Below are 22,319 nucleotides of genomic sequence, written 5' to 3' on the forward strand. Positions count from 1 at the left end.
GGTCAAACCGAGTCAGGCTAAGCTGAGCCGAGCCAGGCTGAACCAAGCTGAGCGGAGTCGGGCCGAACCGAGCTGGACTGAGCTGAGCCGAGCTGAGTCGGGCTGAGCTGAGCCTGGTTGGGCCGAGCCGAGCCTTGTCAAGCTAAGCCGATCCAAGCTGTGCCAGGCTGAACCGAGCTGAGCCAAACCGAGTTAGGCTGGGCCAAACCGAGCCTTGTTGAGCCGAGCTGGGCCAAGTTGAGCCAAGCTGAGCTTTGCTGAGCTGGGCTGAGTTGGGCTGAGTCGGGCTAAGCCACGTCAAGCCGAGCTGAGTTGGGCCAAGTCCAGTTGAGCTGAGCCGAGCTGAGCCAAGTTGGGCCAAGTCCAGTTGAGCCGAGCTGAGCTGAGCCGAGTTGGGTCAACTCCAGTCGAGCCGAGCCGAGCCGAGTTGGGCCAAGTCCAGTTGAGCTGAGCCGAGCCGAGTTGGGCCAAGTACAGTCAAGCTGAGCCAAGTTGGGCCAAGTCCAGTTGAGCTGAGCCGAGTTGGGCCAAGTCCAGTCGAGCCGAGCCAGGCTGAGTTGGGCCAAGTCCAGTCGAGCCGAGCCGGGCTGAGTTGGACTGAGGCGAGTCAGGCTGAACCAAGCCGAGCAGAGTTGGGCTGAGTCGGGCCGAGGTGAATAGGGCCGAGCCGAGCCGAGCCGAGCCGCTCCGCGCCGCTCAAGCATTGTGGGAGCTGTAGTTGGCGGCCAGCCGTACTACAAGTCCCAGCCGCCCGGAGGAGGAGGAGGAAGGGCGAAGGCGGAGGAAGGGCGAAGGCGGAGGAAGGGAGCCGGCCCCGGCCTGCAGCCCGCACGGGAGAGCCCCCCGGGGGCGGGCCGCGGCGGCGGCATGCGGCTCCCCGGCCGGCCCGGCCCGCTGCGCAGCACGGCGCTGGGGGCTGCGCGCCCGCCGGCCAGGCACCGGGCGGCGGCGGCGGCGGCGGGGGGGGGCAGGCGCGGCTTCGCCCGCGGGCGGCTCGGCGGCACCATGGCAGAGGAGGCCAAGCGGCTGGCCGCCTGGGCGGCCGTGGATAAGCACGTCCAGGTGAGAGCCCACCCCCCTCCCCCCCTTTTTCTGCGCTCCCCCGGCCAGAAAAACGGGCAAACCCGACTGTTTTGTCCTCCCCACCGTGCAGAAGAGCCCGGCCGTCTCCGTGCGCGCCACCCGGGCAGCAGCACGGCGCTGGGCTCGGAAGGCTCCGCGCTCGCGGTTTGCTGTTGCATCCCCCAAACCCGCAGCCCTGCCAGGGGGCTCAGCGCGGGCCAGCAGCCCCTGACCCGTGCGGCGTTGCCCTTTCTCGAGGCAGGGAGATGCGGCGAAGGGCTTCAAGCAGGCCCTCGCAGGTCAAGCGGGACTGGAGCCGGCTCGGGGCTTGGCAGATGCATGGCTAAAATCAAGTAGTGCTTCAGCGTTGCAATGTTTGCTGTGTGAGCCCTTCTGCAACGGCAGTGTTGAAGCAGCTTGGAGTCCCTGCCAAGGAGTTAGGTGTTTGCACTTAGGCAAAAATCCCCTTTCCCTCCCGCTCCCCCTGCCCGGTTTGTGTCTTGCGTTGCCAGTGGGTTCCCCGGTGTCCCGTAAGTGTTTTGCTTGCTTTGCAGCCTTTCCTTCTTCAGCCCGGCACCCAGAGCGCTGTACCTTGATGCGCGTTTCTGCAGAACGTAGGCACACAGTGTTTCTGGGAGTCCGATATCTCTGACGCGCCCAAAAGTTTTATGCAGGGTGGGAGATAATCCAAGGGATTGACTGGCGATTGCATAAACCTCCTTTCTTAGTGAAACCCAGCCCAGAAGTTGCATGTTGACAGTTTGCAAGAGGAAGGACTTGTGTTGCAAGGTGTTGAACGATTTGAGGAGCCGAGGCGTGACTGCTGCTGCGCGTTATTGTTGAGCTGGGTGGTCGGTTGGTTTTGGTTAGAATGAGATTCTTAATTTTGGACGTTTTCTAATGAAAAGGTTGACCTTTGAGCTGCTTGGTGCTCAAGCAAACTTATGGTGGTGTTTCTGGCCTTGTTCCAGCTGAGTAAAGTTCAGGGCCTGGCTAATAATGCTGATTAGGTAAAACGGGCAGTGTTGGGGCAATATTGGTTTGAAACTGTGGTGGAAAAGCAGTTAGAGTCGCTGCAAAGGCATCGGATGGTCTCAGCTGTTAGAGAAAATCTCCTGTTTCATCTGCTACTGGCTTTTGCAGGGTAGAGTTGCTCTTTGTAAAGGTCAGTTATGTGTTTGGCAATTAAAGCTATCACTGTCAAGGAAGAGGGTGATATAATCTCCTTAACAAAACTGCATCCTCCCCTTTTTTTCCCCTTGCATTGCAGGGACGTGTGGAAGACCCTACTAAGCTTGGGGTTAGTGTGCCGGACAAATCTCTTGGGAGGTGTCCTGCCCCTGCAGGATTTACAGCCTTCTTGGGCCGAATGGCAGGAAACAAACCCACTTATGATTGCTATTGATTCATGACCCCACGGGGTTGGTACTGGTACTAAATCCAGCTGTCGCTGCTCCTGGCCGTCCTCTTTCACAACCGTCCCTAGCTGCGCCAGTACAACAGTTCCTTGTACAGCCCACAGCTGATTTAAAACCTAGGGGTGGGTGAGGGGATTAGGAGAGGAGAGCTTTTTATTATTATTTTTAATTACAGCCAGGTCAGTTTTTTCATCCACAGCGCTTGTCCCAGTGCAGCTGTGGGACCAGAACCCCAGAGTATGGAGCAGGAGTACCTTGACCAGACGCTGGAGATGAACAAACTTTGAAATCAAGAACTGTGCTCCTACTCGGCATGAATGCTCGTAGGAGTGCGACTAGCATGAGGATCACGGCCTTAGAGCCGTAAGCTGCTTGGGGGAGATCTGGCTTTGCTTTTACACAGCACCTCTAAAGGCGAGGCTTTGCCGCAGGTCCTATTAACTTCTCTGTTAGAAATGAAAAAGTGAGGTGAGCGAGCTAGGTCCTGCTGCCGCAGAGGACTAAAGGTCAATAAGAAGCAGCTTTGGGTTTTGCACTTTTTTTTCTCCTGCCTTTTGCTTGTGCGAATTCTAGTTTCAAGCCTCGGAAAAACATGGGCCTCCCTGACTTTTTGGAAACTTGTGTTGAACTAAGTGTGTTGGACGAGCCAGGTCTGTGCGACGTTGCTGATGGACACCAGGTGTGCATTGACTTGTCCAGATCTGTTACTTATGCTACTATCTCTCACCTAGGTGAGCTCCGAGAAAACACTCTGCTAGCTGTTGACTCTGCTTATCCTCTGTGCGAGTGCTGTGCCCAGCTGTATTGCGGCTACATGCCTCCGTTTTGTTTGCTGGGGTTTTAGTGAGGTACCTGAAACGTCACTTTTTGCGCTGGATGTTGTTTCTCGGTGGTGTGAGCTGGACTTTCCTCTCACGCGCTGACCTTGTGCTCCCCTCTCACCGATGCTCATCCTACACCTATTTCTGAAAGTGGGTGGGTTTTGGCCAGTTTTGGCCCTGCCCTCGGTGGGAGGGGAGATGACAAGGGGGAGGTGTTGGCTGGAGTTGTGCTAGCACCAGTTTAAGCTGGCTTAACCTATTGTTTTGGGAAACCAGCGTAGCCTGAGGTGTTAGCACCACCTAAAGGCGGGATGTTTTGTCCCTCAGCAGTGATAAATGCCTTCAGGTTTATTGCCATTGATGGGCTGGTGGCTTTGTGAGCTGTTTCCACTTCATTATAATGAAGCTGCTGATACCAAGGCTTTCACCATCCCTTTAGGGCACCAAGCTGCTCCAAGAAGCCGTCCCACATGACTTTGAGTTGCAATGAGGGCGACGAGATGAAGCTGCCTCTTCGGAAGTTCAAAACAAGTCTCTGGGCGTAAGATGGGTGGGTAGTGATGGTGTTTCCAACCCCATCAGCCTCTGCGCAGCCTCACTCGTCCTGTAAAGCTGCTCTGGTGGCTGGGCCTGGCTTTGTTTGCCGGGGAAAGGAAGCCGAGGAAACTTGGATTTCTCCCATGCTGTAGTGCTGCTGGCAACGTTGGAAGCCTACAGCTGTGATCTGTTGCCTTCCCCTTCTTTCGCAGAGTTGCAGTAGTTGGTAAGGGCTGGAATATAGCATGAGTCTCTGGTTTTGTACTGGATTTTGAACTGTTTTTTTAAATTAATTAATCTGTTAACCTGCAGAAGCAAAGGAGATCACTGGCCCTAGGGGAGAGTTACCTGACGTGAGCTGCACCTTTCCAGGCAGGCTTGTAACCCAGTAAGATTTCAAGTACTCTGGGTATGGCTTTGTGCACGGCTGACAAACTCTGGATTTGCTGGGCATGGAGAGAGAGCTCCTGACTTGTATAATGAATGTAGTGAATCTATGACTAGGTTGAAGTCTTTCACATCCAAATGCTTTTTAGTGGTGTTGACCCTTCCCTACATGGGAAGCCTAAATTGACTTAAGGAAGCACAAGTACACTGCAAGTTAGAAGTATGCGAGAGGCTGTAGGTAGCTCTCTCAGTGGGTTGGACGTTGAGATGGCATAAGCACAGGCTAAGGGGATCTGCGCTGCAGAGCATAACACAGTTACACCATCTGCCCTTATCCTGCACAAGTTTTAGAGGTCCTTCTGTACGGTGGATGAAACAGTAGTGATGCCCTTTAAGCTAGACCGGAGGCAGAGAAAGTCCAGGGTTGAGCTGTGGTTAAGATGTGATCCTCCTTAGCATATGCTGCTTACCCATCTTTGCAGTGTGTTACTAGACCCTCGTGTAGGCAGTTATATGCTCTGTTTTGAAGGGCAGCTTTTCCTGTGCTCTAGGAAGCGCTCCTGTGTGCTTTGCTTGGGCCGCTGGTGCCGCAGCGCTGTTTACTAACAGTACCGTTGGCAGCAAACGGGTGCTTTTACAGTGCGGCTTCCTTGGGAGATGTTATCATGAGGCTGTTTCAACTTCCTCCTCTGTGGTCTGAAGCTTCCAGCTTTCCTGTGCGAGAGGGTGTGCAGGGTGCTAGCGCTGTCTGCTGCGGTGCCACAGCAGGAGCTGACGGTCCTCTCCTGCTTCTAGAAGGCAGAGCCTTGGCCCATGCCGGGGCTGGGCTTGCAAACCGGGCTGCTTTTTTCCAAGGGGAATGCTGCCACGGAGAAGTGTCCGGAGGCTGAGCTCTGAGGTCCTGCCTGTGCAAGCTTGGCGATGTGGGAAGTGTTTCACAGGCTTCCTTCTTCCTCTTCGTTATGGCCCTCATGGGGGAGGACAAATCATGTCTTTTGAGCTGAACTTTTCATGCTCCCTCAAGGATTAGTTGGAATTTGAACTTCCTGCGTCAGAAACAAGCACTGAGTGTATGTTGAACACCCTGCGGAGAGTCAGACCGTAGCGGTATTTAATAAGCACGTGTCCTTTGAAAAATGGGTGAGTTACTTAAAATCCCTTAATGAACCCAGCTAAGAACAGAAAGTAGTTCTACCCTTGCTGAAGCAGTGTGTTTCTTTCTTATCTGGTGTGCTAATGCGTTGTGTTTCAGGGTACATCTGGGCAAGGTTCCCCTTGCATGTGTTTTACAGAGTCTATTGGGAAAAGCAGAAGAGACCTTGTACCGAGCCCCCAGTAACTGCTCTCTTCTGTCTCTCTTTAATTTGCAGAACAATCAAGTTCTCGGCATCGGAAGTGGTTCCACAATTGTCCATGCAGTGCATCGATTAGGTAGGATGCTCCCCTTCGTGTCATTCCCGCGGCAGAAAATACTCTTGTCCAGCCACCCCAATTAATTGGCAACAAGGCCTAAATCGTCAAGATGCACACTGGGCGCTTATGCATCTGGTGTATTCGCTGACTGTTGTGTTGTGCTTGAAGCTGAAGGTCAAAACTGGGACTTGCGCTCCAATTTTATTGCATAGAGAGTCCCGAGGATTTAATATTTCTTTGACTTTGTTCAATAGGGCTGTGCTTTGCCACCTGTTCTCCCCGTACAGCCAGGCGATGCAATATTTACTGGCATGCACCACAACCTGGAGCTAAAAACCCTCTGCCTAGTTCCAGCTCTGCCCTGTCCTGACTCGCTCTGTGGCTTTGGGCCATGCAGCTGCTCTGCTTCCGTTAACCCATTTGTATGCAGCTGATGGTGCTTGCTCACATCCATATTACTTGCATCGAGGGTCCTGCTGAGGTATAATGGAAATAAGGACCGAATCCCACTGCAGCTTTGTTATGCCCTGTGGCGAGGTTGATCTGTGTGCCATGGATGTAAGTTTTGCTCAAGGTGTAATTCAGAAAGTTTCTCCTTCCTTGCAAAATATTAAAGCAAGACAAATGCGTTTTTGGAAAGTGACTGTGAGGCTAATTAAACCTCTGGGCTCTCTCTAATGAGGCATGCCGATAAACTTTTCCTTTGCAGGCTTCTAAAGGGCACTTTCAGCTTTAGGGCAAATCTGCTTTTCAAGGTACGTACCTAGTCCTCGTGTGGCTTGAGCCACTGCGCTCTGCTTCGATTGGATGCCGTACAGAGCCGCCTGCTGCAGCAGGATCGCTGGATCAGCCTGTCCTTCCTGAGGGTTTTGGTCAGAAAAATGAGGGGAATCTCGTTTGGAAGAGAATTTGGTGTGTCCCAGCTGGGCTGCTCTCTGCCTGGCTGGGAAGTCCCCTTGGGACTTGCAGCTCTGCGAGCAGAGCTCCCGTTGAGCCCGGCTCTGGCACTGGGAGAGCAGCGGGCTGGCAGGGATGCGATCCGAGCACGGTGCAATGCTTTGAATGACACCGGGAGAAATCATGGCGTGGCCTGCCTGTTTGCACCTACTTCATCCCAGATCGTGTTTGTACACGTATTTGTCTGTGAGGCATTTCAGGAGTTGGGATTCAGCTGTCTGGGTCTGACTCAGTAGTATAGCCCCTCCTGACTTTAACAGAGAATCAATCTCTAAATAAATGTGCATAGTATTTAAAGTGAATTGCCTGTTCACTTTAAATGTATGAACTTTTCGTGTCTCCTGAAGGCATTAGCTCTAGGTGAGATATGGGCTGTGACAACGCACAGCCCATATGTTGCATCTTCAGCACTTGCAGCTGGCCTCGTTGCCTTGAAGTGTGTAGCCTGCCTGCTTGTTCTGATGAGATGGCTGCTGCTGATACCCTTAGGCTGTTGACTTATGCCTAATACTGTACTTAAATAACATTTTATCCATAACGATGTCTTAGTAATAGATTTTAGTCTTTTGAGGTTAACCCAAGGGAGGAAATATTTCCTTCCATTTAATGGAATACTGTAGTTTATGTTATTAGTTCTTTCCCTGCCATATATTTAAATGTTTTAAAATAAATGGATGTGATGTCCCCAAGGCAACCAGCCAGAAAACCTTTCAGACAGCTGCTGTAGCTCTCTGTTTATGAGGAGCACAGCAAAACCTGTCTAATGGAGGGAGAGAGAGGAGTGGGACTAATTTCCCAGGTGATGATTTGCTGACAGGGCCCAACCGTTGCTCCTCTGCTGCTGGAGATACAAAGGTTAATGGTCCGTGCTGCCTTGGCCTGAGCTGGGGAGGTCTGCGGACCAGAGAGCCTTAGCCTGTGCAGGGTGGCACCTGTTTGCATTTTGTGCCTGACTGAGTTATTTGCAAGCTGAGCAAGTAATTGCCATAATTCAAAGGGGCTGTTACGAACTCAGCTTTCTTAAAGTGAGAGTTGCTCCGTTTTGCCTCTGCAATGAACAAACCAAGGCTTCTGCTTTTTTCCCCCGCAGCTGAGCGGGTTAAACAAGAGAACCTGACAATTGTCTGCATCCCTACATCGTTTCAGGTAAGTGCTTTCCTCCTTTGCTTTCTGCTGGTCTGTGCCGTTAGTCACACGGGTTATCTTTTGCTTGGCTGCGGGAGGTAACCGTGATGCTCTCTGGACTGGCTCACTGCAGTGTGAGTTAACTGAAAGCACCAGTGAAAGTAGCCGTGATGCAGTGTGCAGACTGACTTAATGAAGCTGGCAGTGCTGTTGCTGTGTTACCCTGACCTGAGGTGTATCTCATCAATGTGTACAAGTATCTGAAGGGGGAGTGTCAAGAGGAGGAGGCCAGCCTCTTCTCCGTGGTGCCCAGCGACAGGACAAGAGGCAACGGGCAGAAACTGAACCACAGGAAGTTCCACCTGAACCTGAGGAAAAACTTCTTGACTGTGAGGGTGACAGAGCATTGGAACAGGTTGCCCAGAGAGGTGGTGGAGTCTCCTTCGCTGGAGATATTCAAAAGCCGTCTGGATGTGATCCTGGGCAATCTGCTCTAGGTGACCCTGCTTGAGCAGGGAGGTTGGACTAGATGATCTCCAGAGGTCCCTTCCAACCTAAACGATTCTGTGATTCTGTATGGATCCTGTAGTGCCGGGAGGCTTGTATTTTGAACACGCAATAGCACCGGTTATCCCAGTGTTGGTGCGTGGCTTGCTGTGGATCCTGCTGTATTGCCCAAAAATGCTGTTAACCGTGATTGACCAGATTCGTAACGCAAAACTCATTGGAGACACTTAGACCGATTTCCTTTGATTTGGGATCAGGCCCTGAAAGCTGTGAAAATCATGCTGCAAGCAGTAATAGCAGGCTCCTGTGTTTTCAGGAGGAAATTTCAGGACAGAATGTGTCAGCTGGCTTGTATGTGGAATTCCTGAAGAGAAATCAGCTTAATCTTTCCTTTGCTATGCTGCTTTTGCAGGGACTGGTTCATACCAACCTAGCTGCTGAGAAGTTTGCAGGGAGAGGGAGAATGTGGGCTTGTTGGTAAAACTCGGGGCTGCTCAGGAAGCTTTCGAGCTGCTTCTGTGCCTTTGGGCAAATGGCTTTGCTCTCTCCACCTCTGTCCGCTGAGGTGGGAATGTGCTGCATAAGAGCAGCTGTGCATCTTGTCCCCCTTAGGGCAAGGAGAGGTGATGTCATGGCAGGGTTATGAAGTCAGGTGGCAATGGCCCGCTTAGGAAATTGGACACATGTCCTTTTCTGGCTCCTGCTGTGGACCTTGGGATTGTACCTTTGTCAGAACTTTTTTTGCCGCAAGTGTAAACAGGCAGTGGGGCAGGTTGTCCAGAGAGGTTGTGCACCCTCAGTCCTGGGAGGTTTTCAAGACCTAGCTGGAGAAAGCCCTGAGCAACCTGGTCTGATCTCATAGCTGGCCGTGCTTTGAGCAGGATGTTGGATTAGGGGCCAGTCTGAATTATCCTGAGAACCTATGAAAACATAACATCTTTCTGCCCTGCAGACGTTCTTTAAATATAAGCGCGGAGGGGCAGGGGTTTGTCCCCTTTTCCCAGTTGTTGCAAACAACTGGCAGCGAACTGGATATAACGCAAACTCCTGCAAAAGGCAAAAAGTGAAAACCAGAAAAAGTACTTCTATTCACCTGTCTCAGTACTTCTGTTGCTTATATACATTGTAGTGACAATGTCTCTTTGATCTGTCTAAAGCGATCTCCGTCCTCAACATACCACATACCTTCTGAACCTAGGGAAAAATCTGACCTCAATTACTAAGTCTTACAGGTAATAGTGAAAACAAGTGGCTAAAGCTCTTGTGGTGAATGTGGAGTGGAGGATGCCCTGTGATGAAATGTTGAGATAGCTCACGTAACAGTAGAGCATTTCTTACCAATAATGCAAAAAGGCTGCTGTTAAGGGAAGAGAGGGCCCGTGCAGGTGTGTGATCTAAAATCCTCCAGACAAGGAGATGTTTCATATCTTTTGCAATCTCTTGTACCTCGACCAATTCTAAACGAAGCATTCCCAGGTCAGCAAAACAGCATCTTATTTTTGCTGCGTACAGGTGTAAATGGCTGCCTGAGGTCACTGGCAAGGAAGAATTGGTTTCAGTGGGCTTTTATTCTCCTCCCTTCCCTGTTGTAAGTTTGGGTTATTCCACCAACATCAGTAAAACTAGTGTACGGGGTAAGTATTGGTCCCTTGGCTTTTGCATTTTTTTCTTCTTTTCACCTGGATGTGTGCCGAGAGCACAGAGCGAGACCGTTCCTTGGCAATGACCTGCCGCTCATCTAATACTGAAAGGATTTGTCTTTCCACCTGGCTAGTGCCGTGGTCCAGGCTGCATGTTGGATTCCAGGTGCCGGGCAGCTCGCCTCTGGGGCTATCAAGGAAAAGGGCTTAACTTGGCCATTTACTGTTCTGCAAGACTGTGCAGTTACTGCTGCTTTACCCCAAGCTGTGGGAGCTCTGCTTTTGACTTCTGCTGGTCTCTTCTCATCGCCTTGCAAACAGAAAGCCTGATCTTTGGCCAAGAGCGCCGCCTCGTTTTCACACTGCTGACCCAAAGCCTGTTCAGGATCTGGCCTGCATGTACAGCACTGTGCTTTTTCAATGCTTTCAATTCCCAGATCCCTGAAAGCTCTTTACATGGACACCATGTAATGAATGTAAACCCACTGATGGGAATCTGTTTTTTCTTTAGTGAGCCCTTATTAGGGCAGTCGTAGTGCACAGACCAATCAAGAGCCCACAGCCCATGGGTGTCAAAACTGCATGCTATGAGATGCCACGGTAATGCAGAAGATTCAAATCATATCTCATTACCTTTAGTGTAATCTCCTAATTCTTTATAATGTTTCTTGGATACAATACACATGATTGATGCACCTTGTTAGTATTCAGTGTGTTAAATTCAGGGGGATAAATTGATCCAGGCTGTCGCACTGGAGTTTCCTGGAATAGCTAAAGCGTGGCAGGAAGTTTAGACTCAAACAGAGTTAGTGCAAGGAGGGAATCTCACTCATGTGACTGTTTGTAAGACTGAAAATTGAACCAGTTTGAAGGTTCAGCACGAACTTCCATTTAAGCGGATGAACAAGGTGGAGTCCAATTCTGGGTGCTCTGTGTTGTCTTGCCACTAGAGGGAAATACACAGCTACTTCAGTAAAAGTAGATCGAATCTGCAAAACTATTTCCAGAGGCTTCCCACACTTTTTCGATACGAGTTGTGTTCTTTTTTGCCTCCTCGATGAAAAATATTTTCACTGTTAATCCCATATTTCTGTAGTTTCAAATACTTTGCTTTCTTGCTCCCATTTTTCAGCCGAAGGAAAGCAGAGGGTCCGGATGGGTGTGAGGGACAATGATGTCCGAGCTGAAAAGGACAATATAGAACTCAAAAACCCTGTATCTGCCCTTATACTTGGATACAAGCGATCCCCTCCAGAGCTCATAGGGCCTCCTGTTATTTAGTATGGCGAGACCTGGACGCAGAAGTGCCGCTGTACCACCTGACCATTTTAGTTCAGTAGTGCAGTCTGGATGCAGCTTTTTCTCCTTGTTACGCGTTTCTACTGCTGGATGCAGCTTCTTTGCTGCTCAGGATGGAGAGAGCCAGCTTCTCCAGGGAGAATTCATCCTTGTTGGAATTAGGGGAATAACACAAGTTTGTTTTCTGCTGCGTGTTCTTGGTGTACAGGCCCGTCAGCTGATCCTGCAGAACGGCTTAACACTAAGTGACTTGGACCGACATCCAGAGGTAAGTGGAACTGTGGGAATGGATCCTCACCTGACCTTTCCTAACCTGTTCCTTACTAAAGCATCAGGCTCACTTGCCTCTTCTGAGGACAATGGTTTAAGCAACCATGCTGCAGAACATAAGTGAAAACCAGCTTAATTATTTTTTTCCCCCCTTCACCTTAATTTCCCAAAGGGGGGGTGGTCTAACTGACAGGTTTTGACTTAGGACTGAGGGTTGGCTTGTGAGGCCCCGGCTAGTGTAGAGCAGGGATTGGAAGAGCAGAGACAGGAAGATAGCCCTGTCTGGTGAACTGGGCTCCTCTTCTTCACAAGGGCCAAATGCGCCCCAAATCCGGAATGCTCGCAGCACAAAGTGAATGAGAAGGGCAGTGCTTCTCTCTGGTCCCTTTTGATGGTAAGCGGGATATTGAGCTGTTTCTTCCAGATGTTTGGCACCTCTTCCAGTTTGAGAAATGCTGGCCTGAGGTCGGGGAGCGTTGCGTTGTTAAAGTGTTGTCACCGAGATTTTTCTCCAGGAGCCTCCTACCTGGGGAAAGCGTGCTGACCCTTGGCTGACAAGACTAGTGGCTGAAGTGGTGTGTGTTGCAGGCCAGCGGTTGTTTTTCTCCCCTCCTACGTGCTTGTGGTTTAGCTGGGGCTCGTATCCTTGGCTGTCTGTTCCACAGGCGCTCGTCTCTGGCCAGGCTGGTGTCGAGTTGATCTCAGCACTAGTGACATCTTTGGCTGCTGCTTGGCACCTTTCCATCTAAAAAAGGCCTGACTGCCTCCCTGCAAGTTTTCTGTGCAGGGCTGACGCTCTCCTGAGCTGTATGGAGAGCAGCCCTTCATGATGCTGCATGGGAGGGCTTTCCCAGCCAAATTTTTTCTCTTTCTATAGCTTGATGTTGCCATCGATGGAGCGGACGAAGTGGACTGTGACCTCAACCTTATCAAAGGCGGCGGGTGAGCCTTGCTGTCTGTGTATCTGTGTGGGACATTGGTGTCAGGTGGCTTTCAAGCTCTTTTTTTCTAGCTGCAGGCGTCTCTTGGGGTAGTGTGGAAAGTCTAATATGATCTTGTGCAGAGCCATGCGTAAAATTGCAGTGGGAGATAACTCGTGGCTGAAATGTGTATAACAGTAAAGGATGAAGTGGATAAAATGATGGGGAGGAAGAGCACTGGTGTGGGACAGAGGCAACTGCCCTTTGGGGCCCCTGGGCATACTGAAGCACAGTGCGATTTATTTATTATCCTCCCCTCTCTTGCAGTGGTTGCTTGACACAGGAGAAGATAGTTGCAGGATATGCAAAATGCTTCATTGTTATTGCTGATTACAGGTAAAATATTGCTATCGTATTTGGTCCTCCACAGGGGAGAATTTGGATGCCCTTGTGTTATGGCATTATTCTCCTTCCAGTTGGTCAGAAGGAGCAGGAATAGATAGAAGTGAGCCTGACTCCCGGTCTTCTAGCAATTTGGCTTCTTTTTTTTTTTTTTTTTTTAAACTTTCAACTCTGCAGACCTGCTTAGGAGTTGTCAGAGTCTGTGGTTCTAGGAGCAGGAGTGGAAATGGCTATATTGCTCTTCTTGAGCTCAGTGGTTGTCAGCACTGAATAAATTTCCCCTGTTGTGCATACAGCCTCAGGGCTGTGGCAAAGCTAACTTCTGTCCTGCTTGTCCAAAACAAGTCAAAACAGAGCTCATGAGTGAACTTTGCTTCACACATTGAACTTGTTCTTCCTACACATGTGCACAGCTGAATAGCTGCTGTGCCTGCCCTCCAGGGCCTTATGCCTGAGAGGTCTGCAAGAGATTGCTAACAACATTAACATATGTACTTATGCTATGTAATGTGTGATGCTAACCCCACTTCAAATCATATCCCCAGGAAAAAATCAAAGAGCCTTGGAGAGCAGTGGAAGAAGGGAATTCCTATTGAAGTCATCCCCATGGCTTACGTCCCTGTCACTAGAACCCTGACCAAAAACTTTGGAGGTGCCGCTGAGCTGCGGATGGCTGTTAGCAAAGCAGTAAGTGTCCCTGGTCAGCCCCGGTTCCCAAATTAGTGATATGAACCTGGCCAAACAAAGGACCAGTGGCCTGGTCTTCCATCCAATCAAATTTGACCTCTTCTGCAAGTGGCCCCCCCTTGTGCAATTCTCCCTAATTATTCTTTGGTTATTGAACTGTGCGTTTACACGTCAAGGCTGCTCATAGAAAGCCTCTCTGCCTTATATCTCCTAAAGCGAACAGCCCCTGAACAAGGGGGAGGAGGGATTGCCTGGGCAGTGCCCTGGGACCTGCCACATCCATCCAGTCTGTGTCTGAGGTTTGCTCCACTCCTTTGCCATGTACACGCTGTTGTTCAGAGTGCAGGTCTCTGCATTTGTGGGAATTACCTTTACTGTCCCTGGGCCTCCATCTTCTTGCTTAAAAATACTTGACGTGCTACTCTGCAGTGCCATTTAGAGGTTGGAGAGCAGTCTGTGTTACCAAAGAGTGCCCTGAGTTAGGTGTGCAGCTCATGCTCTGTCCCACGCTCCCCTGCACCACATGGAACTAGAGCCAAACTAAATGAAGATTGAAACTGCTTTGTCTCCACTGCCGCAGTCTTATCCCGAGTTGGGCAACCAGGCTTAGCCAGCCCACATCCCACGGGAAGAAGAAGAGGGGTGTCTGCAGTAACAACTGGACAATGCCCGAAAGCTAAATAATACTTATTTTTAATGCATTTAATCCCCTGGCCCAAGAGCCTGCACGGGCTACATTTAGGCTCCTGAAAAGAGCGAGCCAGTCATTCTCCATGAACTTGAGACCAGCCTTGCTCGGGGAACGCACGTCTATACTGCTCCAGCATGAGTCGGGTCCTCAGAGGATGCTATCTCCTGCTGCGGTCTCGCACGCAGGTCTCTCGTGGCGCATGTTGCAAATCCTGCTCAGTGCCACTGAAATGTCTTGTTCTCAGCCCCAGTTGTCTCTGCTCTATTAAAAGGACCCCATTGCCCCTTCCGTTGGGCTTGAGAGAGTGCTGGGCACGTCTGGGCATGAATGATGCACACTTATTGCTGGTGGTGAGGGAATCTTATTTTGGCTTCAGTTGCCTATAGCAGCCTTTTTATGATATTCATTTGGCTTTGCTTATGTGAAAAAGGTCCCCCTATTGCAATGGCGAAATTAAATCTTTACGAAGAATTGTTGTTTCCAGCGTCCATGTGGTTATTTGTGAACTGTTCCACAAGACAATGAGGATCTCATGGTTGCCTTGAGCAACTGTTTTATTCACAAGCTTATTGTTTGTGCGGAGCACTGGACTGTCCTGATTTACTTGAATGATGACTCTTTAAGCTGTTCCATCAGGGACGGGGATGGTGGCGCCCAGGGAGAAGCAGTGACAGTCTCTTACCTTGCTTAGTAGAAAAGGAGCTCGCAGTGCTAATAAGTGGGTTTACTTCCCAGGGCCCCGTGGTGACAGACAACGGGAACTTCATCCTGGACTGGAAGTTTGACAAAGTTCACAAATGGGGTGAAGTGAACACAGCTATAAAAATGATACCAGGTAATTTCTCCAAATTTAAAAACTGAGAGTTGGCTAAGGCTTGGTCTGTGCTAGAAAACCTTAACCATGTAAGCCTTCCACTGAGTAAGAAGGAACGTGTGTGTGCGCGCGCGCACCTGCTATCTTTTTATGCACCCCTACCTACGTTTGTTTCTACTTCAGAGAACTATGAGCTGAATTAGTATAACTGTACACAAGTGGGATTTCCATATGGCAGTGAACGTCTGGGGTGATCCCAGGGGACTCTCAAATCTGTCTTCACTAGGCACGCCAATCCTGCACTCTTCCTTACTGCCCTTGTGCCCATTTAGAGAGGGGCTTTTAATGGAAACATTTGTGGGCCCTGGAGGGAGGGTTAGCACTGGCTTATATTAGTTTCTGGAGACTGCTTACAGCTCTGTATCCCATTACTGTTGTGTAGTCCTACAGGCTCACCTTGCTGTGAGGGTGCAGCGTATCTTAATGTGGTTGCTGCCCATGGCTGCATACATGTCTATATTGTTGTAGCTGTTTCTACGCAAGTGAGAAACAGTGTCTGGACACAGTTAGTGAACCGTTTCTAAACAAAACGCAGCCTCTTTTATTCCGTAGCACAAAAGAAGCCCAGATTAAGGGGCTACTGGCTTTTTCTAGACGAAGGTGTGAGATATGCCTATCTCCATCTTTCACAGTTCTGTGAGTTGAATTGCACTGAGTGGTAACTGCAGTTTCTAATTCCCTGGCAGAGTGCATTCATGTGTCATGTCATCCAAATAAAATATTTGATACTGAGTCCCTGGACCTGAGACTGCCTGTTAAACTGCCCTGTGAGCGTGTTCTTTAAATGCTGACCTTGAAGACTTAACCATCAGGAAATGAAAATTGTAATTTTTTTTTTTAAATGGATGTGCATCAGTCTAGATCTGTGCTTGATTTCTTGGGCTTGATCTTGGAAGGTCTTGTGATGACACTAAGTAATCCTGCTATTGCCCTGTTGTTGAAGTCTCTTTCCACTACCACGCTGATTTTAGCTGCTCTGCTGTAAACTGCACAAATCGGCAACTTCCTTGCAGAAAACCAGAGCAAAGTTCTCCTGGAGCTCTTGAAGCAGACCTGGTACCTTGAAGCACAGCCCATTCTCATTGTAGAACAATCTCTTCTCTTTATTCTGTTTTCAATTGCACTGTTCACCTCGGAAGGAGATTTGACTTCCCAAAATCTTCCCTTCAGTCCTGCCTTTCTTGGCTGCTCCCAGATGTAGCTTTCTTGGCTGTTCAGTCTTTTTTTCCCTTGTTCCTGCTTCTCTGTGATACCTACCTGCCCTGAAGTCCAGAGGACAACTCCCTTTAACTTTGCCTTACTGCTTGTGCATTGTCGTACTTCTAAGGAACAGGTGGGGATTTTGTTGCACAGACCTCAACTTTTGCACAAAGGGGCAAAAACATTGTCCTTGCACCCTGATTGAAACTTGAGACCAGGCACAGGGCATGAGTATAGGTTAGGTGAAGAGTCACCGGTAACTTCTAGCTGTTTCTGTGCAATGATTTTGCTTCCGTCAATGTTTATTATAAGGTCGATTTGCTGAAAACTTAACCGTTTTCTTTTTCGTGCTCTAGGAGCAAATTGCTAAGATGTTGCCTCTACCCTGGCTTGTCCTGGTGTTTGCTTAATCTGAATAATTACCTGGCATTTGCTTGCAGCCAACAGTAGATGGCAAGTTTGGACTTCAGGCAGGAGCAGATCTAAATAAACCAGTGACTGCTGCTGGTCTAGAGGAGAAATGAAAGGGCAGATGATGGGACGTAACTCCATCGTGTCAATGCGGAGATGATCTCCCTCATTTGCTGCTCAGAAATGGGCCTGCTAGGGGGAGAAGAGCATCTTTGCTAGGCAGAAGTGCAAGAGCAGAGCTGTCAAAGACTGGATGTGGTGGTAGCTGGGCCCTGACCACCTTGTGCTTGTGATAGCCCTCGTCCTCCTTTTCTTTCCACCTCCCTGTGTGGTGATCATCTGGTAGCATTTAAATTTAGGACTCAGCTGTGCCAGTGCTCAGTATGAGGTCATGCAGGTCATGGATTGCAGTGGGACTTCTTGCTGAAATCCCTGCACTGCTGCAAACAGTGCATTTGGAATTCCATGCATGGCAGTCTGGGGCTGAAGCTGGGCTCTGAGCATTGGTGACCTCCCGCTCTGGGTCCATGGTGAGGCCAGAACCTTGGCCAGCCAAATGCTGTGTGCCTTCAGAGGACGACCATGCTGAGAGGTCACTGAGGGCTGCAGAGCTGGGCCCCTCATCACTACGAACTGTCAACATTCAAGTTGCTTGAGAACTGAATGCCTCTCAAAATAGAGCTAATGGTGTCCCTGGGCCTTTTGTCTAAGGAGAGACCTAGTGACCAACAGTTTGATGCTTCTTCCCCCCTCCCCCCCCTTCCTTGATCTTTGTCCTCAAGTCCATCTTGCCCTTGACTCCTCTGAAGACAGTGCAATTAACTTTCCCTTAGGCTTTTCTGTGGTCCTGATCTCTGTGGTATCAAAGACCTTCATCCATATGAGAAAATATCTTTTCTTCCATCTCCCAGAAGAGGTTTCATTTTCAGATTCCCAGAGAAGTCTGTTGTTGGATGAGAAGAAAGCCTGGAGACTGTTTGAACCCGCGAGTCTGGCCCTTGTTTGGAAACTGCTGGCCTGGGTGTTTATGCGCTCTAGCTGTGGCTTAGGACTGCCTGGTGTGATATGGTGATAAAGCCAGCAAGATCCTGTCCAGAGTGCAGTCAGATACGTACAAAGAAGGGGCACAGGGCTAGTGACTGCTGTGGAATAAGGAGCACCCCATCACAGAATAATTAAGTGGAACCAGAAGTACATTTGCAAACAGGGTACCGATTGCATAAGTAGCATCAAATCCAGCAAGTCTTTAACACCCTAGTGGTGGGGTGGATCTGGTGTTAACTGACATGTGAAATCTTGTTTCGCAGGTGTGGTGGAGACAGGCCTCTTCATCGACATGGCAGAGGTGGTATACTTCGGCATGGAGGACGGTTCGGTCAGCGTGCGGGAGAAGCAGCCTCGCTGACCCAGGCGTACTGCCTGCTCTGCTTTGCCTTTGGCCAGTTTGATTCAGCTGTCGTAATGGTGCCAACCTGACGTTTTGCCTTAATGAGCAGCGGTTATTGCAGAAGATGGATGAAGAGTTGATCAGAATCCGCTGACGTGATACTGAATGTCTGTCTTTTTTTTTTTTTTTTAAAAAAAAATTATATTCTGTTTTTATATATATATTTTTACTTTACAGGACCGTTGTCATTTTTTGAAAGAATCATTTAAACAAATTGCTTTAACACTTCTTTATTTTCTAAGAAATATTTACCAAAAAAGACACTTGTTTTGGGTTTTTTGTTTTTGTTTTGTTGTTTTTTAAACAGAACTTGAACCCTTCTGGTTGCTCTTGGTGTTTAGTGGTTGAGGTCAGAAGTACAATCCTAACGAATTAGTCTTAATCGCTTGGCAGGGAGGGTGATGTCTGTAGTGGGAGCATATCCAGTTGGGACCTGCTGATGCCTTATTTGGAACCTTTTTGGTTCAGAATTTTATGCCTTTTATTTTTCTACACCACTGTTTGTAATAGTTCAGGGTGTCTAGTTGTCCTCTGTGCATATGACAAATCTCTGAGCCTAGGGGTATTGTGGTCTCTACATCCCTCTTGTCTGGGACATAAGCATTATAAGGGCCTTTTTCTGGGCCCCTGTATGGAGGAGACATTCATCCTTTGAGCCAAATTTTGCTCTTGTACAACTGTGTTGATCCAGTACCTCTGATTAAAGTCTGTTGCAAAAATGGAGATGTTCTGGACTTCATCGCTGCAAAACAAGAGCAGAACTGGGTCCTCGATGAAGTTTACAGAAGCATATTTGAGTAACTTAGCACAATGTGGAATACTGTTCAGTGGCACATTGTTTTGTATGGAATGAAGGTTATTTAGCACCTCTCGCAGCTGGCTGATTTGTGGAAGGATAGAGCAGAATGCAAAGGAAAACCGAGTCTTCCTGCCTAAATTTACCACGTGTAGCAGGAGAGAGACGTATTGTTCATCGTATTGTTCCTTGCGTATAGGTGCTTTGCATGGATCCGGTGTTAAAATGCAAGCCCTTATTTTGTGTTATAGGCACTGAAATAAAGAACTGTTATACCAGATTTGGTGGTAGCTTGATTCTTAACGTAACTGTTTCTTGAACAACAGGGCAGATCCTTGTTGGACCAAGTTATGCTGTAATTCCATAAAGAGCTTTTGTTTTTGTCCCCCTTATGACGGCAAACTTCACCCAGTTGGTGAATTTGGCAAAATTCACCAAAATTTTGCGCCTGATTTCTTTTTGCTTAAGATAAATACATTAGGTGAATCTAAATTCACAAGGATATCTAATCAACACTTGTTAACTGCAGCGCTTGGCATAGAAATGTCTTGCATTTGCATGTCTCAAAGCTATGTGTTTAAAATATAGCTCATTTTTTGTGGAAAAAGGAGCTATTTTTACATCTTTAAATCTTCCCTTTCCTCCATGCCTATTCTGTTAGTTCTGAAGCGCTTGTATTGAGAAAACTGCCTGCCATCGAGCCAACAGTTTGCTGGGAAGACGGGAATATCTCTTCCCACAAGTTTGATACTGCAGAAATAATTCACAGTATAATGGTTGAGTCCAAATTGCCATGGGCTGTTTTCAGATACTTCTTGGGCTCCTAATGTAATCCCAGATACACAGAGAGCAATCGAGCAAAGCTTTGTGACGAAGCATCTTCTTTCACAGTGTGCCTCAGAAAATGAGATTAGCAGGAGAGAATGTTGCTATTGACTCGGACTCTCTAAAATCGAACAGCTCCTGCTCAAAAATGCAATAAAACCATTACTGCACCATTACTTTGTTGGCCCTGGCCCAGATGTGATCTCATTCTGTGTTTTGTGCTTAGCAGGGACTTGTCAGATCTGAGCCTGAAAGTAGCAGGTCTAATTCTTGAGCTTCTCTGTGTGCTTTGCTGGACCAAAGCTCGCCGCATGGCGCAAAGCGGAGCTGCTCTAGAAATCAGCGTTGGGCTCCCAAACTTACAACGTAGGGATGGAGAGGGACCACGAGGAGGAGCGGGGTGGCTGGGGGAGTGCTGTGCTGTGCCCTGAGTGGCTCTGCTGTGGTGTCCTGCTCTGGCGTCCGTTGGCTGTCCCAGACTACTGTTGTGATTGTTATTTGCAGTGTATTTTTTTTTTTTTCCAGAGAGAGAATGATTTGCAGCAGAGCATGCCATGATAGACCTGCAGAGAAGACCAGGCGCTGCGAATACTTGTAATATCCCTATGCCAGGGGAGCTCAACTGCGACCGTGAAGCAGTGGCCCCTTCGGTGGGCTTCTGCCCGAGTTTGGGTTTTAATGCCTTGACTAGCTCGCACTGTGTTGCTTGCTTGTCTTTCATTTTTGAATGATCCTGTCAAAGGAGTCTTAAGAGATGGAGCTGCCATCTCTATCCTGCCCTGCTCTGTTGCAGCTTGGGAATAATAGCATGGGCATGTATTTAGAAGGTGGCATCGCAAAATATCAAAAGCAGACGGCAAGAGGTGTCCGTTCAAAGCGCAAGGCAGAGCAATTGTGAGTGTTCGCCGTGCACGCAGCGGTTCCTCTTACCACAGTGCGATGGTGTAATCCCCTGCACGTAAACCCCGGGGTCCCTCTTGGCACTGTGCGCAGCCGGTAATGCACGACCCATCTTCCGTTAGCACTGAGTTATGGCTTAACTTTACACTGGAGAAAACAATGTTTCAAGAAAGATCGACAACAGCATGAAAATTAATGAGCAAGAAAGGTAATAAAATACTTGTCTCGTTCCAAAAAAATTAAGCAATATAAATACAACAATAGGATGCTTCAGATTCAATGTCGTTAAGCTTTGGTTAATAGGTTCAATAATTGAGCTGAATTAATTGAACTAGATGAAAATAAAGTAAGTGTTTAGTTAAAATAAATCACCTTGTTCTCAGCAAGTCTTATTGCCTATCAGGTAAGACTAGTTTTATGATCTGGCATAATTGTTCAGAGGAACTTGACATAAAAAGAAAGGAAAATAATTAAACAGGCAGTACAGCGGATGTGTGCTCCCAAATGATTATAACCAAAGCGATACGGAGAAAATGAGCACACTGCAATTAGCGAGAAACTAATGAGTACTAATTTCTTTTAAACATAAAGCCAGATCCATCTTGTAACCAGGGAAAACCTTCCCACTACCTTAACTGGTAAAGTTGAGTCTGGAAGGACTTTTAATTCAGGTGGCTTAACCAAAGATCATGTAGTTATCTTGGCTTTGTTATTGCTGCACCAGAAAAAAATCAGGCAAATGTATTAAGCAGTCCTCATTTTCAAAGTGATTTTTCAAGTTTTATTTATTAAGCTTCATGAATCCTCCAAAATTTCTTTGCAGTTTTGCTTTACTCAGTCCAATAGCAAAAAGATGATGTATTTCAGGTTAAAAATGGACTTAAAGGGCTATTTGATGCAATTGTTTTGTTCCTAAAGGTACTGAAGATTATTCATTTCACCTTGCAGTAACTTCATGGGATTTGTATCATCTCCTTATCGCTGTAGCTCATCAACATTGGAATGGCTAAATAGCCCCTATATAGTTACAGAACTTCAGAGATTGACTTTTTTAGATGTCATGAATCTCATAAGGGATTTATTTCCTATAAATTAGCATAAAGTTCCCTTATATTTTTATGTAGGAGAGCCTCTGTAACCTTAGCTCTGTAGGAAAAGTAATAGCAAATATTTAACGTTTACAGTTCCACAGACTTTCCTGTTTTTTTTTTTACAACTAGTGACACAAACCTCTTTCAAATGTCCTTAATTATACGTACAGCCTTGTGAAAATAACGTCAGCACATCAAGGTAAATTTAGCGAGCAAAAAAGTGAAGGATCAGTGATTTAGCTTTCTCTGTAAGTAGCTACATAAATAAACTGCTTTTCAATGAAAAAGATTTCGCACAAGAATTTCTTAGTATGAGATGAATGTTTCCATTATAAATAATTGTCATTTCACACAGACCTCATAAACTGGACACTTACACACTGATAATTATGTGTATTACTTCTGAAAGCTGGTAGCAGAAACATGAAATTCAGAGGAGGAAAAAACGTGGCTGCGTTCAGCACCAAAAAAAGCCAGCAGCACCTTGCTAGCTTGAAAAGACGAATAGCCTCAGATCTGTAAGCTTCCCAGCGCTTTAATATCTGAGTTAACCTTGGATGTTGAATTAAGAACATTCTTAATCACTTTAATTTCAAAGTTCCTATAATGCTGTGTAGTTAAAAATATGTGCATCGAAAT

At 47.9% G+C, this 22,319-nt stretch overlaps 1 protein-coding gene across 1 annotated transcript; it reads left to right on the plus strand.

Annotated features, from left to right (window-relative positions):
* The first annotated feature begins 852 nt into the window (after positions 1 to 852).
* Positions 853 to 18,191, plus strand: RPIA (ribose 5-phosphate isomerase A). Its single transcript, XM_068943739.1, has 9 exons — positions 853 to 1,062; positions 5,596 to 5,656; positions 7,686 to 7,741; positions 11,375 to 11,434; positions 12,314 to 12,378; positions 12,684 to 12,752; positions 13,304 to 13,445; positions 14,872 to 14,971; positions 17,929 to 18,191. The coding sequence occupies exons 1-9, from the start codon at positions 868 to 870 to the stop codon at positions 18,024 to 18,026; spliced, it is 846 nt and encodes a 281-aa protein (XP_068799840.1). The 5' UTR covers positions 853 to 867; the 3' UTR covers positions 18,027 to 18,191.
* Positions 18,192 to 22,319: the final 4,128 nt, after the last annotated feature.

Source organism: Struthio camelus, chromosome 4 (genome assembly GCF_040807025.1).
Source record: "Struthio camelus isolate bStrCam1 chromosome 4, bStrCam1.hap1, whole genome shotgun sequence".
NCBI lineage: Eukaryota > Metazoa > Chordata > Aves > Struthioniformes > Struthionidae > Struthio > Struthio camelus.

Coding starts and splice junctions, on each gene's coding strand:
- RPIA (XM_068943739.1), top strand. CDS start 868: ATGCGGCTCCCCGGCCGGCCCGGCCCGCTGCGCAGCACGGCGCTGGGG. Junction 7,742..11,374: donor GCATCCCTACATCGTTTCAG/GTAAGTGCTTTC, acceptor CTTGGTGTACAG/GCCCGTCAGCTGATCCTGCA. Junction 11,435..12,313: donor ACTTGGACCGACATCCAGAG/GTAAGTGGAACT, acceptor CTCTTTCTATAG/CTTGATGTTGCCATCGATGG.